The 19217-nt window shown below is 43.1% G+C and overlaps 1 protein-coding gene across 1 annotated transcript; it reads right to left on the reverse strand.

Annotated features, from left to right (window-relative positions):
- Positions 1–785: 785 nt before the first annotated feature.
- ednrba (endothelin receptor Ba) lies at positions 786–6585 on the reverse strand. The gene is given in 10 exon segments (XM_034555352.1): positions 786–920; positions 1661–1769; positions 1895–2028; positions 2440–2589; positions 3007–3211; positions 3976–4088; positions 4852–5097; positions 5099–5295; positions 5298–5331; positions 6571–6585. Coding segments are annotated over 10 exon segments (1338 nt in total).
- Positions 6586–19217: the final 12632 nt, after the last annotated feature.

Raw genomic sequence — 19217 nt, forward strand, 5'->3', positions numbered from 1 at the left:
TAGTTCAACAAAAATAATTAAGTTACAAGATTCATTCTGTGCACAACGGTCCAAAAGCTCCGCAGACCGATTAACCTCAACTGAGGGCTATCGGCCACAATAGCGTAACTAAAGGAGCATAAAAATGTTTACAAAATGTTGTCACTGAATCACATCTTGAGTCGAATATGGCTCTCACAGATCTAATGTAATAAGCGACAAAGCATGCACAATTCTCAATACAAACATATATGCGAGGAAATACTTAAATTCTCAAACAAGCTCATTGGAGTCAGAGTTTGATCTCTTCCAAGCTGCTGCAGTGTGTGGTAGCACGGCGTCACACTCGAATGTAATGCGTAACTTATTGCGAGATTCCCGGCGTCAACTACCAGACCGTGAGCCTGATGAGCTGTCTCTGCTCATCAACCCTTGACCCCCAATTCTATAAAACACTTGAACACTGAACTTTGCCCCTGCTCAGTTCTCAATATTTGGTACTTTGAATGCCAGTTTTACTGCCTCACACACTCTTGTTGTCCAAGAATACGATGTTTGGAAGTTCACTGCTGCCTATTTCTTCTTGGACAGGGAGAGTGCACATTGGTCCAGTAGAGAAAAAAATGTTTTATGTAAGAGGGAGTGTCATCTCACTGATTTCCAAAAGCACATCTGTTAAAAATTGATGGAGACTTCAAATGATGCTGTGGATGGGACAAGAATAAGCATGTGTCCTCCTTCAGTCATCCACACTTCATTATTTATATATTTTTTTGATCTACTCCTTTCTTACTCAACGCCCCTCCTCAGGCCGTAGTGGACTTGTTGGTCAGGCGGGAGTTGCTCTGGTCGGAGGCTCGCTCTGCGACTTTCAGCTTAATGCACGACTGCTTCTCATCCATCAACATCTCGGCCGGCAGGCACCAGCAGCACAGGCAGGACTAGAGGAGGGAGAACGGTGGTGAGAGGGATTAGGAAGTGTAGGCTGAGAGAAACCGTTTGCATATGGCATTCACAGCTAAAAGAAGAGAGCATGTGGGTCCTCCTTTTTCTCTTGTTGTTGTTGTTGTTGTTGTTGTTATTGCCTTGAAAGAGCTATATTGAACATTCTGAACGTCATTATAGCAGCAAACAACTATTTGCTCTGTAAAGGCATAGTGGTTTAATGTCTCCCTCTTGCTCCTTTTAAAAGGAGCTCAAACCAAATCGTATTTGCTTTCTTGCCGACAGTTAGATGTTTGTCTTGTTCAATATGAAGCCGGAGCCAGCAACCGGTTAGCTTAGCTTAGCATCAAGAAGTTACAGCGCCTGACATAACCACAATTTTTGACTTCAGGTTTTTGTTAATACAGATGAGATATACCGTTTTAATTAGCAAGCTTCAGAGAGGCCGGTGGGTGGATTTGGTTACCTTCGTCAGAGCCAGGCTAGCTGTTTCCAGTCTTTATGCTAAGCTACGCTAACTGACTGCGTCATACTAATCGTACGGAAATGAGAGTGGTATCCATCCTCTCATTTCACTCTCGGCAAGAAAGCGAATGAGTGGGTCCCCCCCCCCCCCCCCCCCCCCCCCCCCCCCCCCCCCCCCCCCCCCCCCCCCCCCCCCCCCCCAAAAAAACAACTTTCTTTTCAGATATGTTCACTCTGCACATGGCACACGTACAACTAAGTTGCAACTCACCCTGAAGCAGGTCTTGAAGCGCTTGCTGACCACGTAGAGGGCGATTGGGTTGATGCAGGAGTTGACGGATGCCATGTTGATGCCAATGTAGTCCAACACCAAAAAGAAACTAAAAAGCGTTTACAGAGATACATTAGTCTGCCGCCGCTCCCTTCCAGGAGGGTGATTCATCATTCTTCTAAATGATCCGCTCTGTCCTCTATTTTGTGCGGAACAGTGACTTTTCTTCCATACCTGAGCAGTTCGCAGCGGTTTGGATCTTTCTCGTCGTAGATGGTGAGCTTCAGGATACGGCTGAGATGGAGAGGCAGCCAGCACACAGCGAAGACCAGAACCAGGCAGAACACGGTCTTAGCCACCTCTCTTCGCTGAACACACACAAACACACACATAAATCACTGGATAGTTACTGATCATACCGAGAGAGAGTGGACATAGTGGAATGTGTACACAAAGAAGTCCTATACCATTGGGAAGTTTTTGCCTAAAGGTTTTTGTTTATATATATCAAATCAAAAAACAAATTGGGTTGTTGGGCTGGAGTACATTTCGCGACAATAAGGCTCCACTTTATAGCTTTGAATTGGACAGGCTTGTGAATAAATGGTCTTTTGTCAAGTTTTGAACATAACAGATTACCTTAGGCCAGTTTGATGTCTACCCTGCCACTGATAAAAAAAATCTAATTGTAACTCTCAACTCTCTTTTAACCCTAAAAGTGAGTACAGTCAGTAACCTCAAACTAAATGGGTTAAATGACACGTAAGCCGTCAGCGAACCTGCTTGAGGTGGTCACTGAGAGCGATCTGGACTCCATTCTTCTTCCTCAGCATCTCACAGGTCATCAGGGTGTAGAAAATAGCAGTGCAGACCAACGGCAGGCAGAAATATGCACTGAACAGCCACCAGTCCTTCGCTGACTTATAAAACTTCACAGAGGGAATAAGAGAACAGCGATGAATTATGCACCCGCATCTGTACGACAGAACTCACAGTTAAAGGTGAAACATTACAGAAGTACATTTAAGGGATATATCCCCAGTCTGACCGGGACGAGAGTGAGACTTCAAGGGTGTGTCCCAAATTCACGTGTTAAATTTAATTTAAAAATCAATTTATCTACAGAGTCTATACACTGTGTGACCCCCGATGAAGCCACGAGCCAACGTGCACATCTGCGTCTCTTTGTACGTCAGTACGCGTCAGTACGTATTGTGCGTGCATGTGCAAGTTTGCGGCATGCACAGCTGTGTCAACAAACACTATTTTTGTGTGTGTGTGTGTGTGTGTGTGTGTGTGTGTGTGTGTGCGCGTGTGTGTGTGTGTGCGCGCGTGTCACAGCTCACCCTCAAAAAGTCGGTTTTCTGCATGGGGTGCAACAAACAGATCCTCAAATGTTCTCCCTTGTAGTCCATGGTGATCATGTCGAAAGCTATTGCCTCCGGCACAGCCAGGATGATGGATATTATCCAGATGAGCGCTATTTCGATAGCCATCCATTTTGGAACTCCGATCCTTTTGATGCGGCTCCAGGAGGCCACGGCGCGATACCTGGACAATCCAACGTGTGCAATCAGTCAACCAACAAATGACCATTAGTTCAGCGAATAGTTTGACGTTTTGGGAATTACACAAACACATTTTCTTGCCGAGAAGATACAACTCTCAGGTCTATACGGTAAATCCTGCCACTTCACTTAACTGAGCTAACATGCAGCTCCAAAGCGCAACAAAACCGTCAAGTGCTATTTATTTTTGGTAATGATTAAACAAATAAGATATAATGTGTGAATTTATAGAACATGTTAACTTTAGAGGTGCTACTAAGGCAGATTTTGTTGGGGTCAGATTAGCTGTTTCCAGGCTACATTTTAAGCTAAGCTAACGGTGTCCTGGCTCTAGTTTCACGTTTACCATACAGACATGGCCTCAGCAAGAAAGAAAGATAATAATAAGTATTAATTTTAGTATTACACATGCCTCTCTTATCTTAACTGACATTACTGAACAGTATGTAAAAAAATATAGTTAACAGCATGCAGCTAACAGTACATTTGTTGAATAGTTTTTAATACAAAATATCAGATGTAAACTCGTTATCCCAAGCTCACAATGTCGTTGACAGGCATAACTAGATGAACTTGAGAAGTGCAATAGAACAAGTGTAAATGTATTGAACAGCAATGTTAAAAAGCAGCCTATAACAAGGAGGTCAAAAGTCACTCCTGACAATGTTTCTGTAACCTTATTCTGTAACCCTTATCTCACGTAAGAAAATGAAAATAGTCGGTCCATTGGTTGGGCACCATGATTACCTGTCAATACTCAAAGCACACAGACTCAGCACCGTGATCCCCACAGAGGCTTTTTGGACAAACGGCACCATTTTGCACAGAGTGACTCCGAAAGGCCAGTCCTCTGCCAGGAGCTGATGCGGGAGAGAGAGGCAACAAGAGTTGATGACGAAGTTCAACCATGAGACGGAGTGAAGCAAGTTGTTCAGCCTCAGGGATCCAGTGTTGACCAGATATCCGTGAACCTGAACTTATCGGTTTCTGTGATTATTCAGAACTCCGTTCAGTTTTCCCGAAGTCAGGTTAAACATTTTTGGTCTTTTCTTGTGAACCTGAGGCCCCTGTATGGCCTCAAGGCCAAGTAACGTACACATGTAATCCAGCTCCTGGAGAACAAATCTCTGCCAAACCTGTCCAGTATTAAAACTTTTCATGTCTGCTTTGTATGAGTGACTGGAATGTGAGCGAAGATCAATTGGAATCATATGTAGCCCCGTATCTCCCCATACCTCCCATTTTTCTCCTGTCTCTGGTATGCAACAGCAGCCTGTTGTTTTAACATGTTAACCCCTTACCCAAATATACAGAAGCTTTGGTCTCTCACACACACACACACACACACACACACAATCAGCCCAACAGATAATAACATGCCAGAGACATAAGGGGATACAGAGAGGCTCAGTATCCAGTAAAGTAATAACTTGGAAAAAGCCCCCTGTCAAGAGTGCGTATGTGTGAGTCTGCAGACGTGTGTTAGGAAAGCATGTGTGTGTGTTTAAAATCCAATATGCAGCAACATATTTGCATATGACCTCAAACAAGAGTGCAACCAAAAATTCCTAAAAGATTGAAGAGAGTTTTGAATCGACAAATAAAAACAATGTCATTGCTCACCTTGTAAACGTTAATGGGAATGCCGATGATGATGTGTAGCAGGTCTCCGAGTGCCAGGCTGCCGATCAGGATGTTCGGCCCGTTACGCATGCACTTATTCTTATAGATGATTCTCAGCAGAGTGGAATTACCGATGATACCCACAACAAACACCAGGCAGGACACCACCGTGTTGATGTACTTGAAGGTGTCTCTGATTTCCGTGGGCCCTGTGCACATGGGAGGTAGCCGGCGGCGGGGCATGCTGATGTTGGGCCTCACCAGACCCTGCACATCCCTCTCCACGAGCCCAAGTCTCTGGGTAACAGCAAGAAGTTCCTGGGGCGCTTGTTTCTTTGACTCCAGTTGCCCACTGGCCAGAAGGACGTGACCCGCCAAGAGGAGTAACTCCAAGCAGAGGAGATGAGCCTTCATCCTGCAGTTTAGTTGTAACTGTGTTTCTTATCCAATAAGGCCGCAACTGATCCTCTTTGGGTGTGCCTGGAACACAATTTGCAAGAAAAGTATTGCATACAGGCCTGTTCTGAATATTTTGTTTAATGAAAAAACATCCTCATTGGCTAGTAGGTACACCAGGGTTTATTAAGTGACTTCAGCTCACTCATCCCATCCCTAGCTACAGTATATAAACACAATTAATACGCAGACACACCCTGGAGAAACATGTTAGCCATTTTTAGTGGAGGGACTGCACATCAATTATTAGGGGAAGAGACAGGGGGTCAGAAAAGGGGGAAGATATTATTTTTACTTTGGCTAAAGATAGGGTTGTCTGACTTTTTTGTGAGAGGCGGCACTTTTCTCATTTTCCACAGTTCTGTCCGGTACATGATGAAAGAAGTTACAACATTTTAACACGTTATTTTGACATAATGAGGGGAGGGTATTACAGTTTTAAGTCAATAGGAGTCCAAAGTAAACAATCAATAACCTCAGTCCTCAATAACCCTGGAGAACCCTTGGTTTTTGTTTAAAAGTGAAGACCCCAATCATTTTCCTACAGTCCTTCAATCAATCAATTAATGTTCTCCGTTCACGACCAGTTTAAGCTCTTACCTAATTCCCAGCCCGAGGCAGAAATCCAATATTTGTGCCTCTTCAGATCAAACTTTCCCGGTAACTTTTAAGCTCTCTGGACGGAGAAAAGTTCCCAGATTGGGGGAATGCTGTTCCTGAAGTGATGCTCCGGTCATCTCCAACAATCCTCTCCGTCACTGGAGTCAACACTAAAAGCCTAAGCTCTGCTCCAGAAGCTCCAGAAGCTCCTCTGGTAGCTCTCTCTTCTCCAGTACTGGCCGCTGAGTCTCAGTGTAGAGTCTGCAGAGTTTATCCCTGCCCTCCAACCCCTCCTCTTCTTATGGAGAGGAGGGGTTGGAGGAAGACAGGCAGGATGTTTACAAGTCAGTGTTCATTAAAGTGCCCTTGTTTTAATGAAGGAAATTGTGTAAAATCATAAATCAGTTAATGAAGACGTACATGGATTATACTGTGCTGTTGGTAATGAATGGTGAGTTTATAATGCCTTACTGTATTTTTATTTTGGCATCCATTAATATTTCTACAGGGATTGGACAAGGCTTTATGATTTGTCACATTAAAGTGTTTCAGTGTTGTCCTATTGTTCTCTTTCCCAAGACAAATTGATATTGAGCCATTTCATTCAATCCACAGCATCACTCTTCTCCCTCTGGCCTCATCAGGCTGTTAATGAGCAGTCACATTGTAGTTCACCATGTTCGCCAAGCTGCTCCTCATTGTAATGAAAAATGCAGAAGATACTTTAGTACTACCATATAACTGTTTATCAGTCACATCTCATGGTATTTGGTGTCACAGTCAATGTTATCAGCATTTATTTAACATGTTTGGAATGGGAGCCAAACTACCTAATTATTATTGCTAACATATTTGGAAATCAGTTTTGAATATGTCCATCCATCCATCCATTATCACCCGCTTATCCGGGGTCGGGTTGCGGTGGCAGCAGGTTCAGCAGGTTCAGCAGGCCGACCCAGGCCTCCCTCTCACCCGCAACACTTTCCAGCTCATTCTGGGGGATCCCGAGGCGTTCCAAGGCCAGCCGGGAGATATAATCCCTCCAGCGTGTCCTCGGTCTTCCCCGGGGCCTCCTACCAGTTGGACGTGCCCGGAAAACCTCTAATGGGAGGCGTCCAGGAGGCATCCTGACTAGATGCCCGAACCACCTCAGCTGACTCCTTTCGACACGAAGGAGCAGCGACTCGACTCCAAGCTCCCCCCTGATGTCCGAGCTCCTTACCCTATCTCTAAGGCTGAGCCCGGCCACCCTACGGAGGAAGCTCATTTCGGCCGCTTGTATCCGAGACCTCGTTCTTTCGGTCACGACCCAGAGTTTTGAATATGTGACCAGGAAAAAAGAAAATTGAACAATTGAAAAGGCTGAGCAAGATACACATTTTCATCGAAGAAATAATGATAAATGACTTTATCATATAAAGTTGTGTGTACACCTTGAAACCCTTTAACACAAGTCTAAATCTGCAAGTCTAACAGCACGCTAACATGCTGATGTTTAGCAGGTTAAGTGTTTCCTATGTTCGCCATCTTATTTTAGCATGTTAGCAAGCGTTTGCTAATTAGCACTAAAAATAAAGTACAGCTGAGGGTGATGAGATGTCTTGATCGGTTTTGCAGGTTTCTTAGTCGAACTCCAAAGTTTCGCACGAGGTGACACGTTGACATGACGATGGCACTGAGGGAGACAATAATATAATACCAAATGCCATTACAATACATCCAATAGCTGAAACATCTCACTAAAACACAAAATATTTTAACTTTAGGCCGATGGCCAAAGTTGATAGGATTCATCCTCTGTTGTCTGCAAACATTCATGGCAATTCAACCAATATATCTTGAGATATTTCAGTCTGGCGGTGGATGAACTGACGTTGCCATGGCTACTAGCCTGGCTGAAACCATACAAAGGTATCTGCTTCAAATCTTCAGTACTCAGAGCATGCTAGAGTGGCTTGACGTCACATTTTTAGACATCAGCAAATAAATCAGTTTGGTTTATTATAAAAATGGGTCGATGGTCATGGATGTACACCTATCTTCTATTTCAAAGCAGTGCAGCCGACACCTCCAAATACATCGCAGCATTCATTAACTGATGTCAAATGCAAGAAGTTCCATTGTGACAACCTGCCGCACTGCCGGGGGAACATGAGGGAACAATTTAAAAACGCGATGGGACCACGTCACAACTTTGCGCGTGGTCACAAAAAAGATCTCTCGACTTACTTTTGAATCACAATGAGTTGCTGTTGATACTTTTAGAACTTCAGAAGAACCTTTCTTCTTGAGCATCGCAACTCTTAAGGTAATTATGAATCTCCTCTCCGCGGAGTCACTCCACGTGCTCGGGTTTCTCTTTGTGACTTTGCACACAAGGACGACCGCGCTGGAAGTAATGTTTTCCGTCACACTTTCACTTCATCCACTCTGCACCGGAAAGCAATTTCCCGGTCACATAAAAATGTGTGAAATGCCGTTAACGCGAGAGTAAGCGCTAACAGCCTTGCTGTCTCTTGTCTGCTTTATGATGTGTAATTATTATTACTATTATTGTCATATTTTTTTATTGCTGCACATTAATGACCAGGAGGTGTGTCTGATGTGCAGCCACACCTGTATCGGCCCTCAGTCGATCCATGTGAGGCTCAGATCTTCTGAGAAGAGTCTTGCTCACGGGCCAGACAGCCATCAACACCATGTGTTTCTCTGTTGATAGATAACCATCTCAGCGGAGCCTTAAGAATTTATATTAGCTGGCCTGTGTGTTTTCCTACTGTTGGACTGCTGCTTGTAGCTACTTCAACCAGAGTTCAAGGGGGAAAACATGTTTATCTTTGTTAAAGTCACACGGCATGGGCCGGATTGTATCATGTAGCCTTGCATGTGATGTGGATCAGTGGCCAAATCTAAGTACATTTACGAAGGTAACATATAATAATATGCTACCATTTATGGTATGTTATACTTGTGCTCCATTATAATGAGAAATATTATGCTTTTTACTCCACTACATTTAAGTGACTGCTGCATTTACTACTTGACAAATAAAGATTTTGCATTCACAACGTAATCATCTTATAAAACATTATGCATCTATAAAGTATAGTTATATATATATATATATATATATATATATATATATATATATATATATATATATATATCACGCAACAGGATATGAACTAGTTAGAATTTTCACGACAGTATCAAAACACGACAGTACGTTCACATCAATGTTGGGCCTTTGTTTGGATAAGGGATTAAGTTGGATGCCAGAATATTAAGATGTCTCCGAGAGCTGAGTGAAATCCTTTAAGTGGAAACATTTGTGGTTGTACAGCCTCTTCCTTTCTTAAAGGGATATGTTGGTTGTAAGAGGTACTTATCTATAGTTGGTGTATTAACTACAGTGTTTGGAGAAGCAGGTGGATGTACCAACTGTGTACTGCTGTGGATGGGCAAAGCTCATTAGCCACATAAAAAAAAATAGATCTTTTAAAATGTAGAATAGTCGATGTGACTCTGACAGCAATAGTTATCTGTCACTCAAACTCATGTTTTATTATCTCCCATAATAGTAACAGACTTGCTCTCGTCTGTGACATATCCATCCATCCATCCATTATCAGCCGCTTATCCGGGGTCGGGTCGCGGTGGCAGCAGGTTCAGCAGGCCGACCCAGGCTTCCCTCTCACCCGCAACACTTTCCAGCTCATTCTGGGGGATCCCGAGGCGTTCCAAGGCCAGCCGGGAGATATAATCCCTCCAGCGTGTCCTCGGTCTTCCCCGGGGCCTCCTACCAGTTGGACGTGCCCGGAAAACCTCTAATGGGAGGCGTCCAGGAGGCATCCTGACTAGATGCCCGAACCACCTCAGCTGACTCCTTTCGACACGAAGGAGCAGCGACTCGACTCCAAGCTCCCCCCTGATGTCCGAGCTCCTTACCCTATCTCTAAGGCTGAGCCCGGCCACCCTACGGAGGAAGCTCATTTCGGCCGCTTGTATCCGAGATCTCGTAGGTGAGGGTTGGAACGTAGACCGACCAGTAAATGGAGAGTTTTGCCTTCCGGCTCAGCTCCCTCTTCACCAAGACGGACCGGTACAGCGCCTGTTTTACTGCTGCAGCCGCACCGATCCGCCTGTCGATCAGACCGTGGGCTGCTATTCATCAGGGTTTATTGAACCGCTTTTAGTCTGGGCTCTCCCCCGAGACCTGTTTGCCTTGGGAGACCCTACCAGGGGCTGATGTCCCGGACAACATAGCTCCCAGGATCACTGAGCCACTCAAACTCCTCCACCACGTTAAGGTGGCGATTCATAGGAGGAGTGACATATGTACCATTTATATCAAAGAGGGTCTCATTGTCTGTCTTTTTTGTTAGCTTTTTTCAAAGAGCATTTCACCTCCCCCCACCGATCTCAATAAGCTGGTTCTTTAGAATTAGTATATCATCTTGTAATTGACCAGATCCAACGAGGACAAAGGGCGGACTTGTTTTGAACAAGCCGCGTTTCATTGGAGTAAGTGTCAACAAAAGGACATCTTACCTAACACACAATACACCCCTGATCCCACTCAGTTAGAAGCAGGACATCCTCACTTTACAACTGAATTATGGCTGCTTGTGTGCTTTTATGTATATATCTTGTGTGATCTTTCCCCCAAGAGTCAAACTGGCCTGACCTTTGCCCTGCGGCCTTGTTTTCAGAGTGGTGGGTTAGCAGAGAGTATCTAGCTGCCGTTTAATTAGATCTTTAAAAGAGGAGTTCTACATTTGGGGGTACATTTCACATAAAACAAAAAAAGAATGTGCTTTAAGTATCGTCGACAATTTCCCTTTTTTAGCCGAACATGCTCACATTTAATTTTCTTTATCAGGTTATCCTTAGATTTCAACATATATTTGAATCATAAAATAATTGTAAACAACTTACCCAACATAGTTGACGGTCAAAAAATATACTCTTTGACAATACGTTATTACAGATGAAATAGTAAAAAAAGAAATGAGAGGCCACTCATCAGAATACTCTAAATGGCCACCAGTGAGAAAAAGTCCTGTTATGCTTGTCACACATTTTTGGGATAAACAAATCGTTATTGCAGGGGAATTTTCTATTTGTTACATAACTATGTAGCAAATAGAACAGAACTATTGCAGATATTAATAAACTGAGATATTCATGCGGTTTAAATGTGAAATAAAATTTCAAAACTTCTATTTTTCTAAAGTATTTAAATAAGTAAATAATGCTAACCTTGATGGTCTGTAATCATCATTTGATTCCCACTCAATTGATAAACAAACGTTGCAAAAATGGTCAATTTAGGAACATCATAAATATTTTAAGCCAAATGAAACATAGTGTGTACAAAATGTTTGTCTAATTTTATAATATCTTTTCCATCAATTGGTACGATAGGATATCTTGTGAAGAAAGTAGTTCATCATCTATGGACATGAAAAGTATCCCCTTAATTAGAGAAGGACTTAAAAGAAGCATTCATTCCTAAGCCGATCAAGACTTTGCTCTTTCTACTTGGTCCTCAATTTCCTGTCCTTTCATTTCCACTTGATCCTTCCGACAGATTACAAGTGCATATCGTAGTTACACTAAGAAGCTTCTGTTTCTAATAAATAAATATTCAATTATTTTTAGAAAGAAATGATTCCTCTGATTGTGGACTTCACATGGACATCAGCTGTTCAATCCAAAAGGCTGCAAAGTCATACTGGCAAAAGAAAAGGAAAAGCGGTACTCAAATAAGCAAAGAAAAGCAAAGTAAACGTCTTCAAGGTGTTTATTATCTGCGTCAAGGACAGAGCACATGCTCCCACAGCCTGCAATGCCGTCACAGGTGAGGGATGAAGGAGGAGGAAGAGCTTGAAAGAAAATCCTGGCTGGTTTTCACCCGCTGGTCCATCATGCAGTGTCTGGATTGTTGGTTTGGAAAGGTGGCAAACATTATTTTGGACCCAACCCCACCTGCCCCTGATCTGTTGTCGGGGACGGTTCAGGGGGAGGTGATTTCAGATGCTGTTCTACTGTCTGGAGCGTACACCTTTTAGTACATGGGAATGCTCAACCAATTTTTATTTTCTGGGGCGAGGGGGGCAGTTTTCACCACGTTAACGGCCAACAGACATAATTTAATTACAAGGCTGTGTTACAAAACCGCCCATGTCACACAGGGGGGGGGGGGGGGCCCTGTGTGACATGGGCGGTTTTGTAACACAGCCTTGTAACTGCGTTTTTTTGTTGTTGTTTTTTTTTACAAGGTTTGGGCCTTGTACAAATGTGTCCCGTCTGTGTCCGGTACCCTTCGAACCCTCTCCAGGATTTAACCCCCCCACACACCCGTGTCGAGAGACAAAAAGGAGGACGTTGTGACCCCTCACATCAACGTTAGGCACCGATGGAATGACTAAACTGCAGCCCTCGGGCCCGAGCCTGCATGCACCCCGGAGTGAGCGCTGCAATGACTGTGTGTGTGTGTGTGTGCGACTGTCATTGTGTGTGTTTATTCCCCCCTTAGGCCATCCTCTTGTGCTCTCTTTGTGGTTGTCCTCCGGTGTAAATGACCCCATTTAAACTGAGCTCCTCTTGACATCGACATAATACTCTCTTTTATGTGTGTGCCTATCTAAAGGGCATCAGTAAAAGAACACACACACACAGCTAATGGGCAGAAAGCATGGCGGTTCTTTTTTTAGAGGCAAAAGTCGGGGAGAAGTTCCTCTAAATAGTTTGACGAGCGTCTGTGCTGTTGCTTGGATACATGTGTAGCTTGTTACGGCGCCAAGATTGAAATACTGTACATATTGCACATCCTGGCCGGTGGGTACAAACACATTGCCCAGAGGCAGGAAAACACACATGTTCAGACCAGAGACAAAGACAAGATGTTGACGATAATATAATGTGATCGTCTTTCACATCATTTTGCTTGCATTTGTATAGACTGTATGTGCTTCGGGGAATAGATATCAAATGTCCACCTGACCATGTCCACGTAACCCGTCTGCAGTGACTTAAACAGTATGCACGTCCTTCCCCTTCCCCTTCCGCTATGGTTCTCCTCCTTCTCCCCCTGTTTAGATGTCTGCTCCACACATGAACTCCTGCCTTCCATACTTGACACTTGCCTCCCTTCTGCGTGTATTATTTATTCCTCACTCAAAGGAAAAGATTCATGTCTAATGTCTCTGTTGCTCCCCCTCCCCGGAAAGTCTTTTCTGTTTTTGTTGTTGTTGTTGTTGTTTTTTTGTTTGTTTTTTACATGTGGCCTCACACAGACACACACAGCACCACCAGCGCGTGAATCGATTCAAGACACACTTTCACCTTGGTCGGGATCTGCAACGAAGGCGTGCTCCTCTTCGTGAAAAGATAACAATTTGGGGGAAGAAAAGCAGTGGAACAGCAATTTTGCTTCAGTGTTAACATCGACTGGACGTGAGATTTAAAGGATTCACCGCGGGGGAATGTGACTTTTTCTAATTCAATTTCTCCCTCCATCTCCATTTCTTGTCCTTTTACAAAGCTCTCACAGTGATTAAACCGGCTGAAAGATAATTACGGGGCCTAGACTATTCCTCCCCCTGGCAGTGAAACTTAACGCATGATAGTCTTCACATGGTGTGAGCACCGATAGAGCAGCTCAGTGCATGTAATACGAAGGAGGCTCTCTCTCTCTTACAGTTCCTCACACAGACACAAAGAAAAAAGCAACAACCTGTGCCAGCTTTTCCACACAAGTGGCACATCTTTCTTTCTTCAGACACAGTGTTTTGAAGACGGTAAAAGCAAAATCACACTATTTATTGCACTGTTCTGGTTTCAACATCCAAGACAGACAAACCCAGATGCCAGGCCAAACGTACTAAATACAAACCGAATGTTAGTGCATTCCTTTTGAGGGACTTAAATACCCTCAATGCATCAAGTATCAGTAACATCCTTCTGATACTGATTTGCTTGTGCAAAAGCAGCTGCAGTTGTTTTCTAAAGATTCCTGACGTGTGGTTCTCTTTTCCTGCATCTCCTCCTTTCGGATTGTTTTAATTTGAAGTTAAGAAATTAGTACTTGAAATGTGCTTTTATCTTTGAAGATCTAATCGGATTTGTGTGTCCCACATTATTTTGATATGTTAAAGTCAAATCAACGACAGAGTAACGGCTACAGCTGTGACATTTTGGAACGCGGTTGGTGTCCTGGACAGTCTGACTATTACAAGTGTAATGTGTTTCAGCTCATATGGAAATAAATGTTGTTTAGCCTTCACGGCTAGAGTCTGTGCAGGTCAATCCAAGACAAACATGTTTTCATTGAGCATTTATATCCCAACAACTATTGGGTGACCTATCAGACCTTGGCTAACCCACTTTATCTTCATCTAGTGCAGCCAACAGGTCAAAGTTTTCACTAATCTGATTTTGAGGAAATACCTCAAAATCTAGTGGATGCACTTGCATTCTGTGCAGACATTCATGGTCCCCAGAGGATGAAATCCAGGACTTTGTCCATCTCCTAATTGTTCCTCTTTTGGCACCATGAAGTAGACCTTCTGTGGATTCAAGTGAAATATCTTAACAACTACTGTATTAGATGGCATGCCGTGGCTTTTGCATATGCAATAATTCTCAGGATGAAATGCAAATACGGCCAACGTTACACCTGCCAAACATCGGCATGTACACACGAGTCATGGTGAGCATGTTAGCGTGTCTGTGTTAGCATTTAATGTAACTGCTGCTAGCCTGGGGAGCACATCTGAAGCATTTGCTTTGATTGAATTATTACATATGCTTAGTGCTGCTCACGCCTCAGGAGTTGGTGGATACCAAAAACAGAGCAAAGTGGAGGGTGAATATTGCACTTAAATTCATCAAGTGGACGGGAACACAACTCCAAATGAATACTAATCTGGCCTCAGGTCTGTCTGACGCTGAATGGACGGAGGTTTGAAAACACATTCACTAAATCCCTCTCTAAGCACAGACCAAATTAAGCAATTTAAATTTAGAGGGCACATTGACAGTGCTTTTTAAGAAACCTGCTGCCAAACACACACACACACACACACACACACACACAGTAACCTAATAACAGAAATAGGCCTTACATTTGTCTGTAGAAGCCCGCCCTAATGTCCAGCTATCACATGCATGTTAGATTAATCCTTGTACCTGTGCCCCTCTGTAAGAGAACCTGTCAAGCTCAATAAGGACATATTTGTGTGATTGGACAGCTTAAATAAATTCTGTTTAGAGCTGCGCAGCTCTGAAGAGCAAGTAATGCTCCCTATTGATCAAAACTAAATCTGATCTTTTCTTCCACTGTCACATTATCTGTAATGTTTTCTGGTTCTCACATGACTGCTGGTCTTTATGCAGAGATGTCGACATAACACGCACAGTCTGAATGGAGGACGTAGGTTATCTGGGGTGGGATCAGGGGACGGTTTGCAGAGATCCCATTTTGGCATGTTCTTTGAAATGTGAGTTTCCTGCCACACAGCCAGCGATTGTGTCAGACTGCACCTGTGGAGCGGAGTGTATGTCTTTCTCAGGGAGAGAGAGGGGCGGAGAGTTGTGATGGGCTTCTCACCTCTGATAGTCTGCAGCAACAATGGTACGATTGTTCCCTCAGCAGATTACTGCGTGATGTGAAGCCTCATGCCTTCACAAGACATGTGACTCTTATTTGGTTGAGATAGGAGAGGAGAAGAGTTATAGTGTCTATCTCTCTTCCCCTTCAATGTGGACACTGTGTGTGTGTGTGTGTGTGTGTTTGTGTGTTAGTTATTGATCTGTGGTACCCTAGTGCCTTGCGTACTGGCGTGAACTTGTGTTCAAACCTATGAAGCCACTCAATGTGAAAATGTCTTTTTGACTGCAAGAGAATTGTGAGACCCCTAAATTCATCTTCCACTCCGCACCATATAATCTGTTTTGCGTGTGTGTGTTTTTCTTATGTCACAAAATGGGACTGCAAACTGCATATTGTTGCACCACAATGTTAAATAACCGTGTAACAGTGCAATACTCTGGTTCATTGTGGCATTAATGCTGCATTTTTTTCAAAACTGTACATTTAAACTAATATTCAAATGTATTTATTTAGATTATTCATTAATTCTATCTTTATATTTATGTATAGTATTCTATATAAGCATTTCTAACCCTTAATCGGAGACCTAATTTTTCTGCATTATTAATTGCACTGTTGTTATATTGTATTAATATTGTAGTCAACATAATTTACATATTTTTCCAATTTCCCTACCGGAATCAATAAAGTATTTCTGATTCTGACATATATTTATGATGTCCTTGCCGGTGAGAGTGACGTTCGTCCCAAAGCTTGCCGCTGAATGTATGCAGTTTTCCAACAGTCTCATAGCCTGAGTTGTACTCCTCAGGTAAACTGACCTTAATGAGTACAATTGGTGCACTTCCCCTTTCCCTCTCATGCCATCTTGCATAATAACGTACCAACAAACACACCATCTCATTATCAAAACACATTTGCGTTAGGATCTGCTCGAGAATCAGAATCCGATTTTATTTTGCGAGTAAATATTGCACTGGCTATGCTGGCATCACCAAAAAAACAAACACCTCACTCTTTCCAGTGTTCCCTAGTTCTTAGACTGCTCAACTCAAAAAAATAGTCTGGGCCAATAACCCTTTGTCTCTCAGCCCACTTGTCTTCAGTCCTTGGCACAGTCGTTGACAACCGCTGTCTTAGAGGCTTCATATGGATGCTAATTGGAGCACAGCAGAGAATCGCTGAAAATGTTAATATTTACTACTTATTAGGAGCTGGGATATTGATAAGGGGAGCTGTGACTGATCGGGTTTTAGGGGAGAGAGAGAGACAGAGTCTGGCTGTTGGTGACAGGCAGATGGTGTGCATACCCCTAGGTGTTGATGTCTTAGCAGAAAGCACATGAGCTCTGCCTGGTGTTAATCCTCTGGAATTACATAAAACTGAACACGTCCAACAAGTAAGTGCCGATGTGGCGTTATGATGTATGCTGTATGCTCATCTGCAGTCTTGTGTTTCATTTTTTTCTTCTAACTCTCTAACTTTTTGGTCTCCAGAAATAAGGACGATAACCCGAATACAAGAAAGGAAAACCTGCTGTACGATATTGTTTTATTTAAATTTTTTAGAAAGAACTATGGAAACGTTGCTGTTACAGAAATAAATTAAAAAACACCAGAGACACACTATGAATCCCCATAAGTGTAAAAGGACATGCTTATATGCTTATTCAGAGGACTGACACCACTTTCTTCACTGATATCAGTTAAATATCAAGCTAACGTTAGCTAAACTCAGCTTAGCTTAGTAAAACCACAACTTTTTTTGTTTTTGTAAAGAGTAAATAAGGAGGTGTAAGTTAATGAGCTTTACATTTGCTGGGTTGTGGATTTTATAAACTTTGAACAGAGGCAGGTTAGCTGTTTCCAGTCATTCGGCTAAGCTAAGCTAACCGTTGCCTCGCTGCAGCGGCCAGACATGAGAGCTGTGTCAATCTGTCAATCAATTCGACTCCAGTCAACATATTAACGTATTCCATTTCAATAAGTCAATTAGCAAAAGCACCAAAAAAGCTCCAAAAGGTCACTTGAACTGTACAGATGACAGAGGAACATTAGAGTTCCTTAATACTGACACAACTTAACTTTCCTTGACTCTTGGGAGTCAAAGAAGCCAACGCGTGGAACAAATCTCCACTCCCTTTATCTCCTTTAACATTCACACTGTTGGCCTGTTCCATCTTAATGGAACAATGTAGTCGCATTACCAGCGGCTCATCCTTGTGATCCTGTCTCCCTGGGGTCCCGGTCCCCTTCCAGTGGTGTGTAAATGTAGGTCGACTGCGCTGTGATTTGGCGGGCCTGCAGTTTGTTTGGACAAGGAGTTTTTACTGTTTCGTTTGAACAGGCAAGAACCTGCAGGCACCTTTCTCATATTTGTCTACCGTGATAGAAGTTCAGTGTGAAGATGCCGCCGTGTAATGGGGACTTGTGAAGCGTGTTCTCATCCAACGGTTTTCATGCACATTTTCAGTTTGTAAACACCGGAAATTAGACGGATTTTCTTTTCTTTTTGCTAGGTTGAGGTGAAAAAGCTAGTGCATCAATAAAAAACTAAATGTGACAAGATGAGGCTCACTGTCGCTTAACGGGCAAACGGAAAGACGAGAGAAAATAGCAGCAGATATGGGAAACGTGGATGGAAATGCACTTTATTTTGAATAAATTATGTTCAAATGTTGTGCTCCATGTGGATGGACATTGTGGTTTCTCAACAGGGACAGGAATATTTTGACCTAGATGTTTTGAATGTGAGCTCAATTAGGAGATTGATACCACTCTCGCGTCTGTATGGTAAGCTACGGCTGGTGGATGGTTAGCTTAGCTTAGCATTAAGACTGGAGACACAGCTAGCATGGGTCCCACCAATAACTAGAAAAAAAGCAACCTGCCAGAACCATTTAGAGCTCACTAATTAACATATCATCTTGCGTTTCTTTAATATAGGTCTCCCCATACTTCACATTATCTTCTAGCCATCCATCCAGTATTCCTTAATATTCCTGCTGGGACTTACTGTGATATTTGTCTCTTTCTAACATCTACATCGTATGTTTTTCAGGGAAAGCATCATTTGACATTTTTGCAGGATCTATTGCGCGCTCTCTTGTTTGAAATCCTCACTTTGTCAGCGTGTTGTTCACCGACCAGAACGTAGCCGTACAATTTATCACAATGTTCTCCACGGGCACAATTTTAAATTGCAGAAGGCTGCACTTTTTTCCTCCGGGAGAACGACCGGTTTCCGACAGCTTCCTAAGCAAGGTTTTTTGATGTTACGCAGAATCTGTGGCCTGTAAACAATGTTATTTTCCCAAGGGGAAATCATTCAAACCAAGCACCCGGGCTGCACATCTTTCAAAAGCTGACAAAAAGAAGAAAAAAGGTCCCGTTGTACTCAAGCCTGTATCTCAACTGCAATATTGAGCAAAAAGAAACGGCAATAGGCCTGTGATTTCTTTTGTTTCTTTGTCAGCACTGTGCAGCCGAGAAGCAACACGCTCCATGTTCCAAATGGATCAACAGACTGCGATAGATTTGTCTCGTCTACACTTCCATGCTCTTGTCCATCCCCCCCCGTCCAGTTATTCACCCGTGTGTTACAGAGTTCTCATCTGAGGAGAGCAAAACAAGAGGGAGAGAAAAAGGGCAGTGTGTTTGGAGCAGAGCTGAGCCTTATTCCTCCGACACAA

Source organism: Cyclopterus lumpus, chromosome 17 (genome assembly GCF_009769545.1).
Source record: "Cyclopterus lumpus isolate fCycLum1 chromosome 17, fCycLum1.pri, whole genome shotgun sequence".
NCBI classification, from domain to species: domain Eukaryota; kingdom Metazoa; phylum Chordata; class Actinopteri; order Perciformes; family Cyclopteridae; genus Cyclopterus; species Cyclopterus lumpus.